Raw genomic sequence first — 26,109 nt, forward strand, 5'->3', positions numbered from 1 at the left:
TAAGGGGACCATGAGCACCTGGGCATTTCTGCAACCATCTCCCCCCTTAACACTGTTACTGAACACATGGCAGATGGGAAAAAGGTCTACAAACTCTTCCAATGCAACCTCCTAGCTCTCCTACCGAGAGAAAGGGGTCAGCATCTACAAGCTCCTTCTCTTTATCAGCTCCTTCTCTATCAGATTCAATTTGCTGGAATTATTTCACTATCATGGCAGCATTCTACAAGGCTGCACCATAAATCAAGGCTGCCAATCACTGGAGCGCCATCTTTTCCTCCTTCCATTCCTGATAGTGTTAACATGCTCTGCACCTGCCTGTGCCCAGAGCTTCAGGAGCTGAGCCGTGCACCAGAGAAACTAACCTCTGATCCCTAAAAACAGCCTCACTCAAAGGCAAGGAAGCAAATTCAAAATCACCTATAACACACTCCTATTCCTTATGTAGTTTAAAACAGCTGGTGCAGGGGTAAGGGGTAGAAGGGATGGAGTGGAGACTTGCTCATATTCATGCTGAGAGAAGTAATTTTAGAAATCCAGAGCCACAACCAGTTTCCAGCCTTTGGGGAGGTTTTCTGGGGTAGGATGGGGCTGCACAGGAATGAAGCTAGTCTTCTCCCACCTCCCAGGATCCAATTTGCAAACACGGGACAGCCACTACTCCTTAGTCCTACCCAGTCCTTGGGGGTGTTTTGGTAGTAATAGTGTTATTGCATTTAATACTAGGTGAATTTAAGCCCTCCAAAAGGAAGCACCTCAATGGCTTTTTCAGTGAGATGCCTGGCACCCAGCAAAAACACACTCCACAGACAAACATGGTGCAGTATTTGTAAGAATAATCTCCATGCAGCGACCCAAGTGAATGCTCCTTAAGGACTCTGGCCATTTTGCTCAGCTCTCCCATCCTTCACTGAGGCTAAATTCTAAACAACAATGCTAGATCCAGGTTTTCCTTCCCTACTCCTTACCTTGAGTCTAGGCAGGGACAACTGAAAGCCATGGGAGGGAGATCTGTTGGGTTAAAAGGCTTTTGGTGTGAGCTGCTGTCATCTCAGCTTGGAAACCTTCCAGCCCCAGGTTTGCACTTCTGCTGTGTTGCCAATGAGCTGAGGGCAGGAATTCTGCCTACTGCCACTGCAAAGAGGCATTTGTGCATCCCTATGCTGCTTATGTGCCCGCCTGTCCACTCTGGTCCTGGCCATTCAGATAATCCTACACATCCAGGCTCTGCCAGCATGGCTGTGCCAGGAAAAATTGGGAACAAAACACTTGCAAAGTCCTTGCAGGCATTTTAAAATCTCTAATACGGCCAGAAGAAGGGTTTTCTTGGTGCAGCAGCTTATTTCCTTTTGGGAACTGTTACAAGCAAAACCCAAGCAAGCACAGGAAACCCCATCCAGATCCAAACCCTCAACAAACCTCTTCCGCAGAGAAAGTCCTCCTGGCACAGATGCCCTCCAACAGTGTGAGCACAAGACGAACACAGAGGCCCATAAGGGCCAATTCCCATGCATTGAGTCCTTCCAAAAACAAAGCTCTCCACAATCACATTTGGGTGCTTAGGCAGCCGTGTCCTGAGCCTCTCGCCTTAGCGCAGGAGGATGAAATAATGCAAGCAAGCGTTAAACACCGCTCCACAGGCAAGCTGCTTTCAAGGTTATCATGGCCCCTGGACTGCCAGGTGCAATCCTCAGCGCTACCTGTTCGGGTTTCTTGGATATCCCGACCATTTCCCGGGGCAGGGGGGTCTGCCTTATTACCCCAAATTAGAGGGGGATGGAACCTCCAGCAATGATTCCCAATGCGTTTGTCACTGCTAGCTGCTTGGGACAGGGATGGTCTCTTCCATGTATGCTTATGCGCCGCCCAGCTCCCACCAGGGAGCTGTCGATAACTACTGCAATATGAAGGATAAACGCATCCATGCCTAGAAAAATCCAAATACGCCTAACAGACCCGCACTGCACCGCATCTTTCCTTATATCGAAACTGCAAATTACTGACCTGTGCACAGAGCTCCCCCAATGCAAGCTGAAGCACTGACATCAGCTTTTGCTGTTGCTCAGGAATTTATTCTGGGGGAGGAGAAAAGGGGGGGGGGGAGCAGGAAGGAGAAGGAACTTATTTATCAATAAAGGAAATAACCAGGAATCTTTAAAAACAAACAACGCTCAGCACAGAAAACATTTATCACTATATAATAATTGGGGGTGGCTGGGGGGTGATCAATCGGTCCAGGCACGTTAGGGGAGGTGGAGAGGATTATTTTAAACGGGCAGCTTAACTCATTAATCGCGAGCAGTGCCTTTGGAGCCGCAGCAGTGAAGTGTTGCATGAAACCCCCGCTGCTGAACACATGCCGGCTTCGTTTAAACGCCAAGGACACAGGGCGACACTCCAACCTCTTTCATCATCAGAAAAACCACAGCGCTGTTAACACCGGCTCCTCAAACACCAGCCCTCAGCCCCGCCAGAAAACCCCTCCATCCGCGATTCCCCGACCCGGCAGGACAGCGGGCATTCCCCAGAGCTTCCCAAGCCTTCTCCTCACCTGCACCATCGCCGCCCGGCGCGCGCACACCGCGAAGGCAGGGTGGGATTTTCACCACCCCCCGCCCCGAAAACAAGCGCAGCGCCTCCGACATGCGCGACCGCGGAGCGCCAGCCCCCGCTCCCTCTCCAATCCCCGCGGTGGGGCTGCTCCCTCCCCAGCTCCAGCACTTCATGCACATCATTTTCTCTCGCACCGGAGTAATTCCAGCCCCCCCCTGAAAACGCGAAGCCCTGTATCTAGGTATACCCACAGAGACACGTACATAGATCGGTACATGCAGTCCACCGCCTCAGGGCGCGATGCCGGCTCCGCTCCGCACACGCGGGCGCACCGCACCGCACCGCCCCCCGTGCCCCTCCCGCCCCCCCTCCCGGGGCGCAGGGGCCCGTCCCGCTCGGACGCGGGAGAGGACGCACTGACCCGGCGCGGCGGGTGCGGGGCCGCCCCGCTCCGCTCCGCGGGCGTTCCGCTGGCGCGGCCGCTGCCGGCGCCGCAGGGCCCGCATGCCGCGGCGGGCGGGGGGGCCGCTCCGCGCTGCTCCGCGCCGCTCCGCGCGCCGCCGGGAATGCGCCGGCGATGAGGTCATGCCTTGGGAACGGGAGGGGGCTAGGGGGGAAAGCGAAAAAAAAAGGAAAAAGGGGGGGGGGGGGGAAGACAGCGTTGACGTCATCCGCAGCCAATCAGCGCGGGCGGCGCAGGGCAGGGTGACGTCAGCCCCGCGGGCGCGGAGCGGCGCGGAGGGAGTGGGTGCTGCGCCGGAGGGTCCGGGACACGGGGGACCCCGCTGGGAGAACGGCGATGAGCAGCGCAGCGCTTTCTAGAGGCGACCCTTCTGGCCTCTGAGGTCCCCGGGGAATACCCCCAGAGCCGCGCTGCTCCTGGCAAAAAACCGCGCTGCCGTGTATTTTTGGGTCATGGATGCTTCCCGGGCTGCCTGGCGCGGGCAAGGGTGAGCCAGGAGCTCTCCCGCAGGTGTAGCCGCCCCTGCCGTCTGCCAGCACTCTGCCTGCGGCTCGCCCACCCACCGGCGCTGCTCACCCCAAAATCCGCGCTGCTGAGCGTGGAGCAGCGGACGAGCTGTCCCGCGGGGCTCACTTGCTGTGGAGCGCCCAAGTTGGGGAGGACAGACAAAAAAGGCAGCGCGGTCTCGTAGAACAGCATGGCAAAGAGTGACCCAGAAGCTGGGTGTTCAGGAGGAGCCTGACCCACAGGTCGGCTCCTGGATGGATGGAGAGGGCTCACACCCATCCCACTGCGATTTCACAAAAGAGCTGGGCAACTGTCCTGGCTACACAGCAGGGCTTTTTCTCTCTCCTTAGCGCTGGCCTGGCAGCTCCAGCTTAGAAGGGGATTAGGGTTTAGAAGCTTAGGTTTTGCTGGTGCTTAGGAAATGAAGGGAGCCTTCCTCTCTGCTGATACAGATGCCGGATATTTTAAAATTAACTCCCATCTCTCCAGACGCACAGCCAGCAGCTTGTTCAAGAAGAATGTCAAGCTCTCACAGTAACTGTTGGCAAAATCTTTCCCAGAAATGTCGTTTCTCATAAAGCACCAGAGGTATAAAATCCTGGGATGCTAAACAGCCTCACTCTCCCCATTGCATAAGCAATGTTGAGTTCATGCCCTTCTTCTACTACAGAAAATCAGCTCATGCAAAGCTGTCAGCAGCAAAGCTTTTACAAAACCAGAGCTACTCTACCTAAATGCACAGGTTTCAACCCAGTTACCATAATTGGTGGCAAGATGCTGGAGTGGCAAGGGCACTCGTTTCTCTAGCAGCTCTGTAGCTCTTAGTCCTGGTGGGAGCTGGAGCAGAAGCATGCCTGACATGGCTGGAAGGAAACCTTTCCTGCTGTTTTTGCTGCCCAGCTCCCTCCTTGCAGACATCCAAAGCACCCTGGATGGGGCAAAACTGGGAAAGATGTCTCTTGCTTCCGCTTCAGACCTTCCTCCCCTGCCCAACACCCCTTTACAGGGGTAAAAACAGAAAAAAAAGAGGGGGTAAGGAACAAGTATGAAAATCCAAAAGCTTCCTTGTAAAAGCTGTTATCTAGGCAAAGAGCCACGAGCTTACAAAGCCTGCTGAAGGAAGAGGATTTAAACAGTTTCTTTCCAAATCCCAGTTAAAATCAATGTTTCCAGCCCTGGACCTTGCACACCATTGCCAGATGAGCATCCAGATCAGCTGTCAGGTAGATTGCTCCCTGTTTGTCCACAGGCATGGTGCAAGGGAGAAGGATAGGGAAGGAGTTAGGAAAACGATGCCAGCCTTGCAGTAGACAAGAGATGGGAGTTAGTGAGAAAGAGGCAGAGGATGGAACATCCTGAGGAACCGCCAGGCACCTGCCTTGGACTGTTCATTCCGGCAAGAGACCAAGCCAAGTTTCCTCTTGAACATTCATCCCTGGCAACCTCTCCTCAACCACCCTGGTGCATCCCTGAGTGATGAGGACACAGGATATTTGACCCACACAGAATCCCTATTGGCAACAAACAGGAGATGCTGCTTCAGCAGGGCTGGGTACCAGAGGGACACCAGTTCTTATGACCAGCGGGAGAGGCTCCAACCCAGGAGCCTGCATCTCTCCCACGCCCACTGCTTCTGTTCAAGGCACTGCAGCCAAGGGCCTGGTGGGGAGAAACCAAAACAAATGATTCACTGCTGTTAAACTGCACCCGGGATCACAGGGGCCAGGAGCAGGCAGCAACTGAGGCTTGCAAAACCTCACCTGCCTCCCAAAGCTGGGAGCTAACCCTATTTAGATACCAATCCTGCTCAACCTGAAATTCTGGCATTTGGGTGCGGACATGGAAGCGGACAGCCAGCCTGAGCGAGGGCAGTGCTGTGAGCACACCTGCTCAGCTCTGGGCAGCTTAGGCCATCCCTATTATCCCTATTTTCCCCATGGGAAATTAAGCTGGGAGAGCCAAGGCAATGCTGTAATGGTCAGGCAGGCAGAACAAAGCAGCCTCCTTTCTACGCTCTATCTACCAGATGTGAATCTATTGTCTCAGCCTCAGGGCCATCACACCCCCTTCTGCATCACAACCATCATGAGCTGAGCAAAAATTATACAGCAAGTTGCTTATTGCTAAAGGAAAGTGCTTAATTTCAGGTAAATCGCTTAAAAAATAATTCACTTTTCTCTTTCCCAGATTTCAGGTGCATCCAAAGATGGATTGCATCCCAGTTATGTGTTTTAAATGCAAATTAGGCTTGTACACACAATAGTTCTTGTTAAAATGTTTTCCAGGCCTCCTAACTGCCATGGCAGGCCAAGCACAGAAGAGCGCAGCAGAGCATCCTGCGGGGATTAAAATCAGAACCTGCCAAGCCAGCTTTCTTACCCATAAAAAAGTAGAGATGTTTTGTCAACCTGCAGTTTCTTTAAATGGGTGAATAATCTTTTTTTACCTATTCTGGTGCTCACATGCAGTTCCTCGATGCACCAGCTGGGCCAGGCTCCCATCACCCTTGAGCCAGTATGGCTGGCTGTTGCACAGAACACAGTTCCTCCACAGGGGGTATTGACACCTCAGAACTGCTGATAGCTGAGGCCAGAGTTAACCCTTGGTCTGGCATGGCTTTGCTTCTACCAAGTGTGGTTGGTTCTGCCATGTGTGTGCCTCTCGCCCTCACCGCAGCGTCCCAGAGTGGGGCAAAATATGATGCTGGAGGAAGGGGCTTTGTATTGCCCTGTTTCATAAGGAAAGGTATGACTGTGGTGAACTCTCAATCCGTCTTAGAAACGGCATTGCTCCCCTCTTTGGTACCTGCCTGTATTCTCCCCAGCAAAACCCCTCATGGTCAGGATGGAGCACAGCACAGATCTGTAGTGAATCCCAGCACACCGCCTTCCTCCTGCCAAGCCCAAAATGGTGTCACTCAGTGAAAAGACCTGACGTGCTTGAGCAGGCAGAAGGCACTTGCAGCATCACCCGGCAGGTGTGTTTCTCACATGGGGGCTGTCCCAGCTCTTCCTCTGTTTTCCCGTTAGAAGTGCTCAGCACTAGCAGGGTGCTGAACTGGGCATGCATGTCGCAAAAGCAGCTATGGCGCAGTTAATCGCAGAAGTAGCAGGCTGGAGGGCTGTGTGCTGTGCCATATAGCTCAGCCCATGCTGCAGAAGCATTCATTCTGTGGCTCTGACTGTGCGCTCCTGCCAAAGGGAAAAAGGAAAAAGAATTCATCATACATTGAATAAATTCCCTCTGATTCCCTCTGCCCCTGCCACACTGGAGAAAAGCTGGGCAGGAGCGTAGAGATGTGCCAAATGTGGCATTTGCTTCATGCCAGCACAGTGGGTCAAAGTCAGGGGATGGGAGGGGTGGAGGAGCAGGACCTTTGCACTGGCATGAAGCTATCCTGGTTCAGGAGCGGAGGCTGGAAGCAGCAGCTAAACTGCAGAGGTGTTACAGTAACACCACTCAGGTGCAGGAAGTGTACCTGCTCCTTCACCCCCAGGTCTGAAATGGCATGCTGTGTTGGCACACACTTGGGTTTGCCCAGGGCAGTGAGGGTAGGCAAGTGGCTTAGGTGTGCCTAGAAGCTGTCTGGGGTCATATTCACTCCTCTGAAGGCAGTGGGAGAGGGATGAGAAAGAGGAGAGGAACAGGGGGAAAGACACTAAGTGGTTTCAATATAGTATATTCAAGTCTTAAAAAAATAATCACTGCCCAGTGCTCCCAGACAAGGAATAGTCTCTTCTCTGTATGTGAATAGGGGATGAGAAAAACATTACCCTGGGCCAGAAGGCAGCACAGAGCTAGGCTTCATGAAAGGGTCTGTCAGGTCCGGACCCTTTTTCTCTACCCTTGTGCTGGTTTTGTTAGGCTGCTCACCAGTTGCTAGGTTTTTTTTGTTTTGCTTCAATCATTTTCACTGATGACAGCATCTGCTGCCATCTGTGCCTCCCCCTCCTCCTCCCGGCAGGGTTGTGGTCTGCCTTCAGAGCCGGGTGCTCCTCACTGTCCAACCTGCCACAAATATCTGGCGATGGAAAGGAGGGAAGGAAGAAGCGGCTCCATCAGGACCCTGCTCCTCCCTTGTATCTGCCAACTGCTGCAATTGCACCAGTCACAGGATGCCCACAGTGCCAAGGTCCCAGAACCTGATTGGTGGCACTGAGCAAGGTTGCAGTTCCTCCTCTGAGAAGCCATCAACCCATGACACAGTTTTGGAAGGGAAAACAGAGATGAAAGGACTTGCTTTGGTAGGGTCACTCAGGACAGCAGCACATGGCTGGAAAGGGAGGTGAGAGCTGCTACTTGCTGGACACATGAATCTGCCTCCTTGCCCACAGAGTGCCTGGGAAGCAGGGTTATGATGCTACAGCTTGCTGTTGGCTTTTGCCAATGGCTTACACATCCTGCACAAGAATAGGAATTGCCATTTGCATCTCTCTTGGGTTGTTAATTTGGGTATCGAGGGTGAGGGCTGCTCTGGCCCTGACTCACCATGATTTGCCTGCATGCCTGGCAGCTCACCCTTGGCAAGGGAACTCACAGATGCTGGTGCTGGGCCAGGAGGTCCTTACCTGAATTAGCTCCATCTCACCGTGTTTGTTACTGCCAGCCCATAGATAAAGGAGAGTTGTGGGGTCGCATTTACCATCCAACCCAAACCAGTTCACCTCAGCTATGATTTGATGTGCTGTTGTCTGCAAACTGGTTCGGTGGCATCTGCGCAGGGGTGGCATCACCGAGCCCAGCGTGGCAGCCGAGGCAGAGGCGCAGGTGAGAGCTGAGCCTTGTGTAAGCGCAGTGGGGTTTGCTCACATGCGCTGCTTGGCCCCCAGCCACCTTTCCCTGCCAGCGTGGAGGGTGAATGTGTAACAGCGCCCGGGCCCTCACCTGACGTAGGCATCCTGGTTGGCACGCAGGGACACATCCCTTTGGGAGGCTGGGGACCCAATCCTGGGTGGTTTTGGGGCGCAGAAGCCACCCTCACCCCACAACTGCTTCTTGCACAAGCCAGCGCTTCCCTGTGTAGGGGCTCGCAACCCGCGGTGGTGACGCTTGGGGCGAGCTGTCCTGGAGAAGCGTGGATGGACCTCTGCTCCTTCCAAGGGGAAGGAGCCAGCAGCCTCCCGGCCCGCCCCGAGCCCGCGGGGATGGGCGGTGCGCCGCCGGCTGCGGTGGAGCGGTGTGAGGGGGCCCTCTGCCTGCCTCCCGCAGCAGGGCAGCTCCATCTCGGCTCGGACATCCCACTCCTTGCCTTCATAACCTTCTCCTTGGTGCTGGGGCTGCCGTCAGGCTCCCTGCGAAGCCATTTCATCGCCGGCCTGAACCAGACTTGTCCCGCAGCATCTCCTACCCCAGCTTCGGTGGCCTTTCCCCAGGCTCATCTCAAACGCTTTACGGCTACCACGGGCAAAAACCAGTAGCAGTGTTTTAGGCACATTGAACAATGTCGCCTAAAAGGGAACAATCGCTCGCCTCCTTCCCCGTATCTCCCTTCGAGCTAAAGAAACAGCAAAAAGCAATCTTCATCAAGCTGTCAGGCTCAGTTTCCCGACGGAATACAATTGAATCTCTATATGGCAACGTGACCATCAGTTTTTCCCCATCTCAAAAGATGCTTCTCAAGCTGCATTCGGTTGTTCCTCTCTTCCACCCCCTCTTCTCAGTTTTCCTTCCCGTCGCTGAGTGCAACAGAGGCTGCAGCTTTGCAGCCAAAAAAAGGTGCGATTTGGAGAGCATAGTGCGATGTTGTGAGTGGCAGAAGTGAAAAGGCAGAGAAGCAACTCTTGAAAGCCTGCCTTCTGCTGCAGCGGGTGTCAGCCTTGGCAAAACCTGAACTTCCAGAATTTTCTTGCAAAATTAAAACAAAAAAAAGGGAATTAGAGGACCTGTTGGATTTGGCTGCTGCTTTTCTTCCCCTTGTTCCCTCAAAATGTAAAAAAGAGTTCTTTCTTTCACTTAACAGCACAGTTGGTGCAATCTGAGATGTACTTGTCTAACAGTATATGGGGATACAGTTGTACTGCCTCAGTTTGGGGGTCCATGACACTAACAAGATGAAATGAATGCTGAATACATTGGTGCTGCTGCACTTGGAAGACTCCTGCATGAATAAACGACTTCTTTTTTTTCTTCTAAGGAAGCTTGGAGATTTACAAGTCCCCCTCATTTTCCCAGTTTTGGAGTGCTTTCTTCCTGCTGTGAGTCTGAAGGAGTCCGTTAAGAGAGAGGGAAGGTGAGCACAGGGGCCTTGCTGCCCCCCAGCCCAGAGCTGCAGATGAAGCTGAGGTGAAAGCTGTGGTGGAGCTGAGCATCTGCCTGGGGTCAGTCATCCCATCCTTCAGCCACAGGGTTACTGCATTCTTCTCTGCTACCCTGTTCTTGTCAAAGACAGGTCCAGGTGGACCTCCAAACTGCAACAGCACAGAGATTTCACCTCCTACAACATAGACAACAAATAATATGATTATTAATAATAGCCCTCTCGCTCCATCCCTGATGGTTTATACGTGCAAAAATGCTGCAGAGTCAGTTCAATATTCCCTGATTTATTAAACCAGCATTCATTTTTCTGCAGATAAGATGGTCTGTCAGGGGAAGGGATGATGGTAACTCATTTGTCACACTTGTTAAATGTAGAAAAGGATGGCTTTGGGTCACTTCCAGTTTTGTGTCAGTGCTGCCTTTATTCAAGCAGCCCTATGCCTGCATGCCAAGCAGGGTGCCTCTCTCCTGTGCAGCACAGGAGATGGGGACAGTGGCATTGTCCCCACAAGATTTCATAGAGTTGGTTGCGGGTCTCTGAGAACAAAAGCACTTGCAACATGGTTCCAGCGAGTCCTGGCTTACAGACAGGAACACACTTGTTATTCCAAGAGGTGCCAGGCACGTTGGTCTCACAGTGATCTAAGCCTGTGGCTTTGAGCCCTTGGTACTGCATGCATGGTCACCCTGAGTTATCCCTGAAGTCCATCCAGCTGAACTTGTATTTGGGCTGCAAAGCTTGAGAGGTGTGATGGGCACCTGGATGGTGAAGGATACCAAGTCAATACCTTGGACACAGCCAGTGTGAGCTCGATGCAGGTACAGGGGGAGGGAAAAGGGATACAAGCTCATCTCTGTGCTCCTCCTAATGTCAGAGAATTTTGAAATGACTAGTCTGGGTCTTGCCTAAGCTAACACTGTCCCACTGAGCTTTAATTTGCTCCAATTATCAGGTGCCAGCTCAGGGTGGCTGTAACATTAATCATTTTGTCTGTACCCTCTTTGGAGGCATTGCTATTTCAACAGACCACCCCCTTCCTCTGCCTGAGGCAAGGACTGGATATAGCCCCTAGATATGTCAGGATGGAAATGGTGCTGGCAATAACCACTCAGGTCTTTCTTTAGAGAAGGGAGCAAGAAGCATCCAAGAGAGGTTGGGAAGAGTCTTGATCTCTGGATGAGTGATCATAGAGCAGTTCATAACTCAGATACTTCCAGGGCAACATGTGCTTTGTTGCAAAACAGATCCTGGTCTGGTCTGGTGTGGAAATACGCTCCAGTGAGTGCGGAGCAGGAATGACTGCAGGTCCTTCTGCTCACAGCTCCTCCCATAAATGAAGCTCAGGCTGGGATTAAGGTGTGGAGACCTGAGAAGGAAGGAGGTGACATGAGACTTTGAGGGAAGCATCCTCATGGTCTGCCCCCACATCGCACTATGTCACATCCCTCATTGAGTACAGCTCAGAGATAGCCTGCTTTAACCATGCACTCAGCACATGATGAAGTGACCCATGACATCCTGTCTGCACTCCCCCTCTCTTGCTTCATGTTTGCTTTCCTGGTGGGTGCGAAGGTGGATGATGTTGCCTTCTCCTGGTTCCATGGCTGGTCTGCAGTAACTGGTGCCCCTTGGCATGAGGTCATCTTACAGCTGGAAAAAGATGAGGCAGCCGTGGCATACAATACGAGATGAAGGGTCAGAGGGGCTTAAAAGCTGTATTTTAGTCCTGGTCTTGCCATTCACTTGTGGTGTTTTCAAGTCAGGGTGTGTTGATTTATAGCACTACAGGCAGCCGCAGGTAGCTATCAGGAAGGGCTCTGATATCCTGCCTGGTTCAGTGGCAAATGCACACTGTCTCTGAATCTGGCTCTTGGTAATGACCCTGGGAAGTGCTGCAGTAGCAGCAGGTTCAGACTTCAGTAATTTATTTGTGTCTTCAACATTGGTGCAACCTGGACCTGTCCACTTGGCTGCCCTTGTCTGCTTGCCATTGATCTTCTATCACAGGAGTCACTGAGGTCTCTGCTCTTAAATCTGGATCTGTGCTCTCCTTCACAGCTGCATGCAGCCCTGACCTGCAGCAACATCCCTTGTTTCTGCTTTAAATCTCTCACAAGCAGCTGCGGATGACATTGGCATTCTCTCTTGCCAGCCCATAGAGACCAGGAGCCCAGCCCTCTTAAGGAAGGAATTAACTCATCAGTGTCACATATCAGAGGTATCTCTTTATTGACTGTTTACAGAAATACAGTAGCACTTCACTTAGGTGGCTTAGGCGAGTTGTCCAGGAAGTGCCTTCCTTCTCAGCACTGCTGGGAGATCCCAAGGAGAAACCTGCCCTTTAACACTTCGGGGTTTCTCTGGAGGCTTTGGGGCTCTCCAGCATGAACTTCCTAACACCCTCAGCTCTCCAGGGATTGGGAGTTGTTTGAACCAGTGGATGAAATTCAAGAGAACAAAAGGAAAAGAAATTCCCTTAAGCTGGGGGATGGTGGGGAGGTCTGAACACACCTGATATGTTATGAGACAGCCCTGCTCTGGTCCCCATCCATCACTGCATGTGTTTCCACCTTCACAGGATCCCACTGCTCACAGAGCTCAGCTGTCTGCCACTAGGCGTGCATTGCTCTGGGCTTTCCACACTCTTTTATGGCTTGTTGGCCATAAACCAAATATTTCTTGGTTTATTTTTGTCCCTGTACATGTGTAAGAATGAAACCCTTTCCTACAGCAGTTCATATACCATTTTGGGGCAGGAAGGGTATGTTCAGCTGGACATATAAACTAATTTGTTATTTATGTATTTAATTGACTCTTTTTTCTTTCTTTTTTTGCAATCAGGGTATAGTGTTTGGGGTTTTTTGTGTGTCCTTGCTACAAGAAACAACTGCAGACACTTCTGGTGTAGAGGCATTTTGGCGGCGGTCGCTGCTGTTGGCCTCACTCTAATAGTCAGTGAGAGGGTATCGCAGGAAGATGAAGATAAGGATGATACAGAAGGTGGCAAGGGCTGAGCTGGTGATGTTAAAAAGCCGAGCTGTCTTGGCATCTTCAACTGCTCCATTTAAGTCATTGAGGAGTTTCTTATCCCGGACCTGAGACAAAAATTAATTGAATAAAATAATTACAACATATATGAAAGACATAACTTGTTTCAAGCAACACCCCCAAAACCCAGTGCACCTGTACACAGTTACTTGTACAGCAGATGAGGGCTGGGCTGTTCCTCTTTGTATTTGAATGCTTGGGATCCCATAAAACACCCTGAGGTGAGGTTTGTACCCTGTCTCTGCTATGAGTTGAGCTTGTGAAGCCAAGCACTGTAATACCTGTGGGATGGAAATTCCTGGGAGTGGAGAAGACCTGGAGAAGTGATCTATTGCCCTTACCAAGCAGGCAAACCTGGTCTCTGTGGTCCCCAGAGTGGAATGGTATAATTTGGAGCCTGAGGGTGCACAAGGAAACTGAGATGCCACTGTGCACCCCAGGCACACAGGCATCAAAGCACACTTCCTGCCATGTCACAGCCCCCTAGCCCTGCAGCACCAGGCTTTGGCTCACCCAGCCTGCAAGTCAAAAGACTGGCTGCTGTTCCGGTATGCATCCTAGTGCCTCTATCTGCATCGAGGGGCTGAGCAGGTGAAGCCTGGCACAGCATCCTACTGCATCTCCAGGGTTGCACACAAGCCTCCAGCATATTAAGTAGTCCTGGGTTAATGAGTTCCTTTCCTTTTGCAGGTCTTATGCGGCTTGTGTAGCATCTCTGCCACAGGCAGTTGTCTATTCTGACAGCACAGTCTACTCCTTTCAATATCCTGCAGGCTGGGACTTTCATGGGCCTGTGTCGGGACAGCTCTGCAGTCCATGGCAGGGATTGTGCATGTCCATGTGACTGGACTCTCCCCACCTCCTCCAGGCTGGCAGGCAGTGCATGGCATTACCAGGCAGCAGATGACCCTGCCGGGCAGCAGATGGCACTGCAAGGCAGCAGATGGCACTGCCAGGCAGTGATGGCATTACCAGGCAGCGCATGGCAGTGCCAGGCAGCAGAAGGCATAGCCAGGCAGTGCACGGCATTGTATGGCAACAATGGCATTGCAAGGCAGCAGAAGCCACAGCCAGGCAGCTGATGGCACTGTCCACCAGCAGCAGCTCTGCAGCTTCACCCCAGCAGACAAGGGGTCAGGCTCCATTCCTTCCTAGCCAGGACCTATCCCTGCCCCCAAGCTGCTTCTTCAGCCAGCATTCAGCAGACTCAGGCAAGCTGGAGCCACAAGGATGTGGGATGAAATGACTAGGAAACTTGACCCCTTGTCCCTCTCCCATATCTAAGCAGGGTGCCTAGGGTCTTGCAGGACCTGCCCCACTGCTTGTTTCTGGGTGAGGGCTGTGTGCCCTTCACAGCCTGTTCTGCTCCTGACAGTGAAAGCGGTGCTGGGCACTGCCAGCCAGACACTAGGTGTTGGTAGTAGGCTGCAAAATCCAGCACCAGAGTCATACCAAGGAATATTAAAAGGCTCTTATTGAACAGCTTTCAAAAAAGACTCTGTGATGGATTCAGATCATGTCTTATGGACTTTTTCTCTCTTCCTCCTGTAATGCTTACCCATGAGACTGTCCTGAAAGCCTTCTGCAACCTGCTGCATATAGGGAAGGGTTGCTGAACCCCTTGTTCCCATTGAGCCATACTGGTTCATGGGGCCTTCAAAACCACCTCTCAGACCCTCCCTCAAGCAAAGTTCCTCTCTTTCATAACACCAGTGAGCACATCTCTGCACAAGCAACCCCCGATCTTCATTAATCTCAGGCTGTGGTTAGAGAGGCTGCTGTTGGCACAAGGCCCACAGGACTCGGCACTGGCAGGCACATGGGCAAGAATGAGAGCTCTGTTTTCATTATCTTATTAAATCTTATGGTGCTATGCCCTTGGCCTCTGATGTGCCCTGCTCCTGGGAGCCTGCAGCCAGAGCTGTGACCATCCACCCATCACTCCGCTGCTGAGTGCTCAGCTCAGCATCCTTCTGGGATCAAAAGAGAGGACAGTCACAAACTGCATGTGGCTCTGTGGCATGGTTGGCTGGAGCTCTCAGCAGTGGAGATGATGTCTGGAAAGGCAGCAAACCAGCAGCACATGCCTTTTTGTGTCAGCTGAATGTCTGGGATGACTCACATTTGAAATTATTCAGTCAGTTTAGCATCCTCCCAAAAACGCCTGGGCTCAGCAGTGCCAGGCATCTGGCACCTTCTCCCCTGCTGGTGAGAAGCAAAGAGGTCCCTGCAACCAGAGCCCCAGGGGTGCTGGATTTAGGCCAGAAATTCTGCCTGCTACTCTCAGCAGACTCTTTGAAGCTCTCACACACTTTCCTCTGCCCAGCAGTGGGGCTGCCTCAGGCAAAACCTACACGGAGCAAATGCCTTTTGCCCCTTCCTCCACTGTAACCCAGCTGCTGTTGGGAGAATTTTCTCTGCCACAGGCAAGTTGGTGTTTGCCATCAGTGCTTGCCAGGCAGACAGAAGTTTCTCCAGTAGACCAGCATAGCCGGCACACCAAGCTCTGCAACTCTCCCGCAGCCAAGCCACTTTACCTTTGTAAGGCCAGTTCCTCTTGGCCCCAGGAGCTCTCTACTACTCCTTGTCTCTTGTTCCTCCTGTCCCTGAAGCGTCCTACTACCCTAATTTTCATACCCAGCCTCTCCCAGTATTGTCTCCCACATGACACCAGCTCACACTCGTGACTGGTGCTTTAACCCGTTCCCACAACACATTTCAGCAGCACCTTTTTCCATAGCTCTCCTTTTGGCTCTGCTTCAGTCTTGCTGCTGCTGCTAAGCACCTGTAGTGAGGGATGCTTGGGGCTGTCCTCTTCCCGGTGCCACCATTTCCTCACAGTTCCTTTTATGTCCCTTCCAACTCTTCTCTTTCTTCTTGTTTGGGCCCAAACAATGGTATGATGGCCACCTTTGAATCCTAACAAAGGGCACCCAACTGCCTCCTCTCCCTGCACCTCCATCTGGTTCCACCCACCCACTCTTGCCAACACGGAGTTACGCCTGCATTCCCCATCTCCAGCAGCCCCTTGCCCTTTCCCTTTCCTAGTTCTCTCCCGGGCTCTTTTCTGGCTGCTCTGGCCTTGAGTGCCTGGAACCCCATTCTCACTGAGTCCTTGGTCCCCTTCCTCTCCTCCCTTAGTATTTCCCCTTGCACCTATAGCTTCAGTGGTCACTCTCATGCAAATCATCCCTGATTGTCCATTATCACTTATATTGCAACAGAGCCTCTAAGTGCCAGACAAGTGCAAGGGCCCCTGTGGCACACAAGCACAATGAAAAGGAGCATCTCCTTACAAACCACTCACACACTCACATCTCTCACTTCATCACACCACTTCAGCCTCCCACATCTCTCCAGGGCAGCCTCACCTCCTGCACGGCCTTGCACCATCAGGTGCTTCCAGATGTCTCCCTTTAAAGTCCTGTTGTGGCAACTGAGCCCAGGCTATGGAGAAGCTCTCCTGGAGAGCAGGTAAGTGTTTGTGCTCCTTCCCTGCTTTGTCCTTAAGGAGATGCTGGTGTCTTTCTCATAGCCCAGCCTCAGCTTTTCCTATTTTCATGCTTCTGTTGCCACCATCGTCATAATGTGCTGACAGCTGGTGCATGAGTTTCTGGGAGCCCTGGAAGCTGCTTCTCTCCATAGCCGATGAGATGAGGCATGGTGAGGAACAGGTCCTCAAGGTCACAAGGCTGAACCATCACCCCAAACCCAGGTGTGGTGGTTCTTTAGTCACAGGCTCTTATCATCAGTTTCACCTTCTCGCCTAAAATTAGATGGGGATTTCTGGCCCTGCTTTGCACTGAGATAACTGGTGTGTGCAGATAATTATATCTGCTGACTATGGCATTCCCTGGGCACCCCAAAGTTCTGTGTAGTGGCATCTTTATAGATCCCACCCTGGACAAGGCAGAGCTCACCTCTGATGCAGGTTGGCAACTTACACAATTTCTTCTTTCATGCCTGTCCTTATATGAAGCAAAGTCAGCTTCTGTGCTATAACATGCAAACCTTTCTCCTCTCCTCCCTCACCACCAAAAGGCAGTGGTGGCCTTTCCGTCCATCCATGCTTGCCTGTCACCTCCTTGCTGCACACCTTGCTCTCCAGCATCTCCATTTCACCATGTCCTCCCCACACCCAACGTGCCAGTGCTCAAGTGTTCTTTCTCTCCTCCCTCTGATCATCATCTTCTGCCCTTTCTTCCCCCTGGTTTTTTAATTTTACCTTCTATTTCCTCTCCAAGGGTTCCCTTTGGCTCCTACCAACCTGCTCGCTTCCCCAGCAGTAACCTCTCTTCTCTCTGCCTTGAGGCTTGGCCCCTCTCATTTTTGGGAGCAATGAACTTGCTGCTCTGGGAAAAACTGCTGCTTTGGCTTGCAGAAGGAGATGAATGGTTTGTTGATAACGAGTCTAATGAGGCTGTATTTAAGGCAGCCTGGCAGTCCACAGCTTGTTGTCAGTAAACCCATTTCCATGCATAGCTCTGTGTCCCTACACATAAGGAGCTCTGGAGAGGATCCTTGGATTTATTTGCTTTGCAAATTGCTCAAGAGTTCTCCAGCCCACATACCTCCATCACAGCAGCATCACGGGGCTGTCACCCCTGCATTTCACCCACCTCCATAAAACATTGCTCCTCCCGAAAAGCACGCTGAGAGTCTGCCTGAGAGGTTGGGTGCGGCACATTCTCTGCTGCTTGGAGTTAATAAATAGTTACGGATTTGTGCTGGTCTGCTTCCACTTGAAACAGGAAAGATCAACAAGTTGCAAGAGAGGAAGGCAAACAGTCATGCCAAGAGCTGTGTGCTAAGAGCTGGGCAGAAAGCTGGCAAGGGAGCTCGACATATTTCAGCGACCTCAAGGGACAGGAAAACTCCACAAGGAATGCTGTGGGCTGCTGGTGGGACTTAGAAAACCAGCAGGGCTTTTTGGCATCTTCATCTTTATACAGCCCCAGCAAGGCATACATACCATGGCTCATCTCAGATCCCAGCTCCTCTGATCTACCGCCTCATGGCATACTGAGAAGGACTTTGCTCACCCCAGCAGTCTCCAGAGAAAGACCTCCTAATGACTTAAGCGAGATCTCCTGCCACCAGGCAGTGATGCATCATTCATTACTGCTTGGAGCTGGGAAAGAGGGAGGGAGGGAGTTGCTGAATATCAGGCCATGACATTTGCTTCTGATCAAAACCAAATGAATCCAAAGTGTTGCTGGTGGAGTGATTGATCCTTGCATCTGTGCTGGGCTGGGGTTAAGGTTACTTGAGGGTTTTAACTTCCCTGGTCTTGCTGTTGATCTCATCTTCCCCAGCACCCCCACACACAGATGTGAGTGCCTTGATTGCACTCCAGGAGGCTGACCTTGAGAAGTCTGAGATGCTAGAAATGAGCCCTGGAGGGATACATGAGTTGGTGTGACACCACTGCAGCCCAGCAAGCTGTGTCAGCTAAGGATTTGGCCCAATATGGGTGTAAATAAAGATGAGGCATGCTGTCACACTCTTGTTCAGAGTGCTTGGCTGAGATGTCTGTCACACAGAGGACTTGGCTTGGATGGAACAGTTTCTGCCCTCACCTGACTTCATGTGTTTCTTTCTTCATAAATCCTTTGGTGCTGGGGTGGGTATTTTTACTGTTTTTTAGTAAATGGTCATCACCATGAAATAGCATTTTCCTGCAGAGAGAAATCTAGAAGGCTGTAGCTTGTGTGCAAAAGGCCAGACAGACATGCCTGTTTTCCCATCTGTGGCTGAAACCAATAAAATAGGGCATGGGGAAAGAGACAGCTTTACAGTAATATTCAAGTGTACTGGCTTTCAGTGTGGGCATTATGCTGTTGAAACCAGTGGCAATACTAGAGTGTGCTAAGATATACGCTGAAACATCTTGTGGACTTGGGACACAAAGGAGGTACTGCTTTTTTACAGTATGAATTTGTCAAAAGTGGATGACCTTTATGACAGGGAATTGAAAATGCTGTTTCTGATAATGAAAATGCTAATTCCTGAAGTTGTTAGATGTTTCAGTTTTTTAAAGGAAATATAAAACCAGGAACTGTTTAATGGCATTAATGCACTGATGGCCCTTCAGCCAGGAAACCTGGGCTAGACTGGTCAAGGGCTCTGCCATCACGGGTCCCAGCACAGGCTCAGGGATGGGAAGGTGCTGCCATGCTTCTTACTCCTGCAGCACCTTAGTCAGTCTCTTTAGAGCACAGACATCCTAGATGGGCTGGGACTTAAGTATCTACTGCTCAATTGTCCTTACATTTAATTGCAGAGGAACAAGAGAAGTCTGTTTAAAGGGACATCTATCTTCAGGGCATTTCTTGCTTCTGCTTTCTCTGAACTTCCAGGAGAAACATTATTGATGGTAAAAGAGATGAAAACATGCTTCTGGAGAAATAACCCTAACATTCAGCCTGGCTAAGATATTATGAATGTCTCTGCAGGAGTTATGGGTGAAGATCCTGCCTTTCTGAACATCATAGTCTTCCCCAGGACAGACCTGCTACTGCCCCAGCATCCCCATTGCCACTCATCACCAATAGTAGCTCATGAGAGCACTCAGCATCCCTTTGGCCACTTGCTAGACCTGTCCTCTGCCTCTGAGGGACATTTTGTTTCTATTTTCTCCTTGCCACAGAGTCACAGCCACTGGGGAACTCCAAGATCAGAGCTGAGTTATTTCTTCCCGGTCAGCATTACCTCTGTTAGGGTACTGTGGTTACATCTGACCAGCTACTGCCTCCTCAGTCCAAAAGCTGAGGCTTGTTTTTGACAGCCATCTTCTATTTTCCTTTCCCTGATTTGGAGCAAATTTGCCCATTTGCCTTCCCTCACTACTGCTTCTTTTTTTTTTGCTGGAGTTTATGTGTTTATGTCCTCTGGATCTTTGCAGACAGATGCTCAGCCTGTGCCTCTGCCCCGGCGCAAGGGCTTGGGTTACCTCTGGGCTTTGACCTTCCTTCCACCCCGTGTCAAGGATAGTGAAGGGTCCAGCCTCTACAGACTTTGCAGATGGCAGACCCTACTCTTGTCATGTCACCTGGGGATGGGTCAGCCTTGCCTTCAAGCTGTGCTGCCCCTACTGCTGTAGTGGCAAGGGACCACATCTACCCAGATACTCATCATCGCTTTTACATAAAAGACGTCAATCATTAAAGGCAAATATATATGCAAAAAGGCTTAAAAAATAAGGAGGAAGCCAGTTTCTTCCTTCGCTGGCTAAAGGAGAGGGAGGTGTTAAGGGATTCCCTCCACCAGCTTGTGTTAGGCTGCTGCTGACTGGATTTGCCCTTTGGTCAATCCTGCCTATGGTAATGCTTCGCCCTGCCATAATTCAGGTTATTAAATACCTCACCCAGGCAGCAGCAAACCTCCTGCACAGGCGTGGATGGGGGCTCTCCTCCCCTCTTGGGCAAGGAGAAACTGAGGCAGACATCACAGCGCCAGTGCTGGGTAAGCCCAGGACACAGGCCCCTGGGCCTTTCTAATGGAGACCCTGACAGGGTTGTGAGCAGCCTTCTTGCAGTGCTGGGTGCTCGCAGTTCAGCTCAGGGGACCTGGATGGAGTTAATTGATCTGCTTCTGTGATGAAGCTCGTCTGCGCCCTGGCCTTCCTCTAAATGCTGCCTGCCAAAACAAATCAGCTAGCTTCTCTCCGGGCCACCCAGTTGCCCCAGGCTCTCTGCACATCCATTCAGTTAGTTTTGCATCTGGCAAGCAGGGAAGGGGAGGGCAGCCCAGGCCCCTCTCTCCTGGCAGCTGCCAAGGGGTTGCCTGTTTGCTGGGCACCATTACTGCCGAGTTGTTCTCCCCTGCAGCTACCAGGAATAATAACCTGGTCCCATTTCCATCATGGGCTGTGCTCCACGCCATCACCCTCTCCAATAACACAGCTCTATACCCCCTGGCCCTAATGTTGTGGGAAGCCCCTGCATTCTCTTCCACCTCCTCAGCATTGCCATGATGCTGGCAGGTCTCCAAGGCTTGCTCTAGGATTTACAGGGCTTGGGGTGGGGGAAGCTGGCCAGCAGCTCTGGTGTTTTAAGGGAAAGGGCAAGAAAGAAACAGGGAGGATTGCCCTGCACCTTGTCAGCTGCCTACCCCCTGCAACTTGTCGTGCAATGGCTCATTCTCACCAGCTTCTTACTGCTTCTTACTGCTTCTGCCTGACCATCCAATGCTGTTGGGTCCTATCCTGATGATCTTTAACAGACAGGATCCTAAATAAAGGACCTAATGCCAGTGTGCCTGCAGGTGCAGCACAAGCCAAGCCAGCCCTGTGTTGCCTGCCTGTCACTCTGCCACCGCAGTATAGAGGAGCCTCTGAGGGTACTCGAAGCAAGTCAAAGTGCCTCTTCCCCACCTGAAGTAAAATCCCAGGCACCAAAACACACCTCGGATCTGCCCATCCCCATCCCCATTGGCTGCAACCTCTCACTTGGGTGGCAAAGACGCCGTTTCACATCAGGCGCAACCCAGAAGCACTTCCCCCCTCTCCAGTCACCCCTTACCCCATGCCTTGTGCTCAGTACTCACTTTTAATGAATAGGCCAAGGCGATGAAGCCAAGGCAGCAGAAGTTGAGGTATACAAAGTTGAAGATGGACCAGAGATAGTAGTCATTCACCTCGGTGGTGTCAGGGTAGATTTCAATGACGGTGGTAGGGTTGGTCATCGTCTTTTTCTCCACCAAGTGCTTGCACGGGACCGCCGGACGCAGGCTGTCCCCTTTGCAGCTCTTGCTCTCCATGAGATAAACGGCAGAAGAAGGAGACAGGATGGGTGAAGCTTGCCGGAGAGCCGGGGGCTTGGCGATGCAGGCAAAGCAGCCCTGTGGGGGACCCTGTGGGGGTCTCGGGGTCCAGGCCACCCCCTCAAAGGGGCATGGTGGACCCAGGGGGGGGTCCTGTGTCCTCTCCGTGGTGGCTGTCGCGGCGTCACCGCGCTCTGCCCTGGCAAAGCAAAAGCCCCCCCGTGAAAAATGGGGGTGAGGGGATGGAAAGACTGGGGGGGCGGGGAGGGGGGGGTGGAGAAGAAAAAGAGGGGAAGGAGCAGAAAAGGACAGACGAAGGGGGAAGGCAGGAGAGAGAGAGGGACCGGGAGAAAGAGGAGAGAGCGGGGAGAGGAGTGAGAGTGGGCAGAGGAGAGAGGGAGGAGAGTAGGGCAGGCAGGAGGGGGAGGAGGGAGCACCGCTACACCCGTGGACCACGACGCCGCCGCCTCGGCGCGGAGCTGCCGCCGACTCCGGCCCCGCGGAGGGGGCAGAGGTGCGGGCAGCGGCGGGCAGCATCCCTCCCTCTCTCCCTTTCTCCTCGTCCTCCCTCCTCCGCTGCCCGCTGTGCTGCGTGACCCGCGCCCGAGTCACCAGTGGGAAAATAATTTTTTTTATAAAAAGGAGACAGATAAAAGCAGCAAGCACGGGAGGCGCCGGGGGGCGGAGGGGGAGTTCCCAGCCGGCCGCGCTGCAGCCACCCGCAGCCCTCCCTGCCTGCCTGTCTGTCGGTCGGTCTGACTGCCAGGGCCTTCTCCGTTCTGTCCCATGCCGGGATGGGAGCTGGTGGCTCGGCTGCCGGCGCAGCGGGTCTCCTGGTGCGGCAAAGCAACCCGTCCCTCCGCCCTCCTGCCGTCTCTCCTAGAGGGGGTGGGTATTTTGGGGGTGGGGGGGGTGGGTTCTGAGTCCTAGTCTCTGCGGGATGCCGGATGGGATTGCATTTCCCGGTTCCTTCTACCTGCCAGCAGGTTCCGCCCATCACTCTTTCCCCTCTTCCCTATTTTTTTTGGTTTTTTTGAGAATATTGTGGCCGGAGGGGAGGAGGGGAAGAGGGGATCAAGATAGAGATGGGAAGGGGGTTACTGGAAGTGGTTCCCGTCCAGCCTAGCTTTGCAAATAGGTGAGGCTAGTCCACCTCTGACTGCACGTCCGTCCGTCCATCTGTCTCCTCCGAAGGCATCAGGATGAGCGAGGAATACTCACAAGGAGGGATGCGGGGAGTCGCTGCATATCCGGCTCAGCACTGCCTCCGGCTCGGCTTCCTCGGCACTGGAGTTGCGGGAGGAGGGGAGGGCGGGGGGGGGCACCCATGGACTAGGGGCGGGCAAGGGCCGGGGGGGGGCACCCATGGGCTAGCGATGGGCAGAGGGGAAGTTAGGGAATGGGAAGGTCAACCTGCAGCCCCGTCCCTCCCCCCGAACATGCTTCACGCAGGACAGCTCCTCCACGTCTCAGCCCTTCTCCTCGTGTCCCCCCCCACTGGGACGTCACCTCCTGCTTGGAGCATCCTGGTAGCGCCCCGCTGGAGAAGGGCATCTCCTGGGCCCCGGCCGAGCGGCTTCCTCGAGCATCAGAAGGGGATGGTCGGCCCGATTTTCCCCAGCATCACCCACAGAGACCTTTGCAGCCGGTACTCGCTGCAGCCTTGTTTGCGAGTTCGCTCCCATGAACCTGAGTGAAAAACTAAAGCAAGTGTAGTGGGAGTGCTTGGGTTCAACTGGAATTAACAATGCAATACTGTGGGGGGGGGGGGGGAAAGGGCTCCGGTCATGGGAATATGAATGGAAAGGGGATAAAACCTGTGTGGGGGGCAATAAATCCTTCTGCCACTGAGGAAATCCCAGTGCAGGCAGGAGTGGGAGCACCTTGGGAGCAGGATGCAGAGCATGTGGCTGCTTTAGGGGAGGGAGGTGGGCATGTCACAAAGGATGGTCAAGCCCAGGAGGATTTGGCCATGCCCACGCTTAGCACAGGATCAGGGAAATGCTTGCTGTCTCTCACTGCTAGCACTCTGGGAGCTGCATGGAATCCCAGTTCTAGGGTGCTTCGGTAGCATCCCTTCAGGGACATGATGATGCAGAACAGCTGGTGCTGTGCAGGGATGGCTTGCAGGTCATTCTGGAGGATGCAGCTGTGGCACAGGGAGGGCCAGGACGAGGACACACTGTGTCACCCCACAGTGACAGAGCCCAGCCCTGATGCAGGTGGCCTTGTTGGCAGCAGCCAGCTCAGCTGTGGTGCTGGGGAAGGGTAGCAGGGAAACCCCCAGACTACTGGTAACACGGTGGGTAAAATAAAAGTTTGTGTGAGCAGAAACTGCAGGGGAAAGGAAATCCTCTGGAAATGCCTTAAGCCTACCCACAAAGTGCTGAGCTAAGAAACAGAGATGGTAATTCACTCAGCTGTTCACAGGCAGGTTTGACGCCAGCGTAGGGTCATGCACCCTGGGCTCATCCCTGTGGGTTGGTATGAGGTGGGGAAACTTCTTGCACATCCACAGTTCTCTGAGGCTGGAGCAGGGTCCAGTTTCCAAAAGACCAGTTTATCCCTCTGAAGGTGCCCACATTGGCTAAAACAAGTTCAGAATTTATTGCTGCTGGAGTGGCATTGCATCCTGCTAAAGTAAAGAGGATTTTATTAGTGCTACAACTATCTGTGATGAGACTCAGGACGCTCTCCAAGAAGCTACTAAGAGCAGTGCTGAGGTGAAAGTGATGTTCCTGTGGGATTAGGAGGTTTGCAGGAGAGGCAGAGCCATAGCCAGCTGTCGTCAGCTTTTCTGGATGCCTTGGACAAACCCAGGGAACCCGCAGCTGTGCAGAGTATCCTTCCTGCAGGCTCAGGAGGAACAGTGAAACTCCTTGGATGCCGACTGCTTCCTGCCATAGGAGCTACTGAGGAGCCTGCTGTTCATTTGTCTGGTGAAAGTTGTGTAGGTAGAGTTTCTCTTAATGTCAGGCAGGGATGGAGGGGGAACAGAGGAAAAGGTCAAAGGGGCTCTGGAGCAGGCAAGAGAAGCAGCAGGGTGGTGTAGGGGAATGTGACATCAACAGAGGTGGACATGTTCCCTGGTATGGGCAGGACTGAAAGATCAGGCAGGCTGGATGGCTGCTTTTTCTCTTCTCCATGTACCAGGTCATCCCTACAGTTTGCAGAACACTTTTTGGTCTTTGGGTGGACAGTTCATCATCTTTCTCAATGGCAAGTGCAAGCAGTAAGAGGTTTATGTGAATCACAACAGCATATATGCAGCATCACTGGTTCAAAAACCATTCATGTGACTCTTCAAAATTAGGGAACTGGCATAAAAAATAATGACACAAGTCAAAACTCCCTCAGTAGTCTGCATTCTTTTAACCCTCCTCCAATTTTCTGGGGTCTTTAGAGGTCATACATGCAAGTCCTCAGCCCTACAGTCTAGGGCTACTTTTCTTTCAAATAAAAAGTGGGGTGAGCATGAGTAACTGACTGCATTACTGTGGCATCAAGGCCGGCATCCCCCTGTGCTAAGTGTGGAACAAATGGAACAGAAAGAAGTTCCTGCCCCAAAGCAATTCTCCAATAATCATGTTAGAGATGTGGGCTGTAGCATATTCAAACACTGTAAGACCCGTGAGAAAGTCTTCCATCTCAAATCCTACTCAAGCTCTTCAGAAAGCCATTAGCGGAACCTGATTTTTTTTTCAGATGGAAAAAGTTCACAGCCTCCTCAATTATCGCTATAAAATTCCTCAGTGGGTTACTAAGTTCCATAAGCAGTAAGGTGGCCTGAGACTTGGAAAGTAAATCCCATCTTCCCACTCTCCCTTGATCTCTGTCTCCTTTCCCTGAGCTTTCAGTCTGCACTTCACTTCTTTTTCCTCCCAAAGAAACCTAAAAATAAATAAATCCAAGAAAGAGTGGAAAGAAGAAAAGCCACCAGCCCCCAAAACAACATGCCTTGTCATTCATGATGAGTAAAAATAGTTTTGCAAATGAAAAATTTCTGAGCCAACCAGATGAACAAGTCAACTCCATAAACAATGGGTCTTACCCTCCATCTCCTTGGGAAGGTCCTCACGTTGATGGGCTTTTGTAAAGCCCTGAGCAGTTGCTTGGAGAAGAATCAGGCCCTTGAAGACAGCCCTGAGGGTCAAGGCCAATCATCCTTCTACTCAAGGAGACGTGTAATGAAAAATTTTATCTTCTTTGCCTCAGTGGAGACATTTATTAAAGAGTGAGTAATCAAATTGTCATGTGCACCAAGTTCTGCAGAGATGGTGCAGTAAACAGGGAGGCTGTTGTAAACCTAAGGATTTGCTGGGCAAGATACTATGGGGCTGCACGCAGGCTCCTCCCAGGGTGGGGTGTGTTCTGCTCCCTCCTGGAAAAGCATGGGTGGGCAATCCTGACTCTTGGCTTCTCCAGCTCTTGGCCAAGATCAAGCCTATAATTGTTCCCAATGAGATGTAATGTTCAGTACTCATGGTGTGATTGAAGGCTTAGACACAAACCCCCC

General features: G+C 52.1%; 2 protein-coding genes and 1 long non-coding RNA gene across 9 annotated transcripts in view; 1 reads left to right on the forward strand and 2 right to left on the reverse strand.

Moving 5' to 3' along the window:
* The window catches only part of DUSP8 (dual specificity phosphatase 8), a 41,989-nt gene extending 38,319 nt beyond the window's left edge, over positions 1–3,670 (reverse strand). For 2 of the 5 annotated variants that reach the window (XM_071558795.1, XM_071558799.1), the window contains exon 1: positions 2,975–3,135. The gene's annotated coding sequence lies outside the window, so the exon portion shown is untranslated. Of the gene's footprint in view, positions 1–2,551; positions 2,584–2,974; positions 3,136–3,592 lie in introns of those variants that run through there. The other 3 variants (XM_071558798.1, XM_071558797.1, XM_071558796.1) reach the window with 3 other exon arrangements.
* An 8,317-nt stretch (positions 3,671–11,987) lies between these two features.
* IFITM10 (interferon induced transmembrane protein 10) lies at positions 11,988–23,297 on the reverse strand. Of its 3 annotated transcripts, none has more exons than XM_071559480.1 (3): positions 23,103–23,297; positions 21,378–21,792; positions 11,988–12,877 (listed from the first exon to the last, which is right to left on the reverse strand). In XM_071559480.1, the coding sequence occupies exons 1-3, from the start codon at positions 23,276–23,278 to the stop codon at positions 12,728–12,730; spliced, it is 741 nt and encodes a 246-aa protein (XP_071415581.1). In that variant the 5' UTR covers positions 23,279–23,297; the 3' UTR covers positions 11,988–12,727. The 3 variants fall into 3 exon arrangements, with proteins under 3 accessions (XP_071415581.1, XP_071415582.1, XP_071415583.1); XM_071559481.1 differs by lacking the exon at positions 23,103–23,297 and adding an exon at positions 22,815–23,073; XM_071559482.1 differs by lacking the exon at positions 23,103–23,297 and adding an exon at positions 22,747–22,832.
* On the forward strand, positions 16,245–18,375 carry LOC139673696 (uncharacterized). Its single transcript, XR_011698180.1, has 2 exons — positions 16,245–16,304; positions 17,582–18,375. It is a non-coding gene; the product is annotated as an uncharacterized lncRNA (long non-coding RNA).
* Positions 23,298–26,109: the final 2,812 nt, after the last annotated feature.

This window comes from Pithys albifrons, chromosome 6, assembly GCF_047495875.1.
Source record: "Pithys albifrons albifrons isolate INPA30051 chromosome 6, PitAlb_v1, whole genome shotgun sequence".
NCBI lineage: Eukaryota > Metazoa > Chordata > Aves > Passeriformes > Thamnophilidae > Pithys > Pithys albifrons.

What these genes read in the sequence shown, in the direction of transcription:
- IFITM10 (XM_071559480.1), bottom strand. Translation starts at nt 23,278, where the DNA reads ATGGGAGCGAACTCGCAAACAAGGCTGCAGCGAGTACCGGCTGCAAAG. An exon ending in CAGGATGCTCCAAGCAGGAG is followed by an intron (nt 21,793 to 23,102) that starts GTGACGTCCCAG and finishes TTGCTTTGCCAG; the next exon opens with GGCAGAGCGCGGTGACGCCG. An exon ending in CCTTGGCCTATTCATTAAAA is followed by an intron (nt 12,878 to 21,377) that starts GTGAGTACTGAG and finishes TTTTTGTCTCAG; the next exon opens with GTCCGGGATAAGAAACTCCT.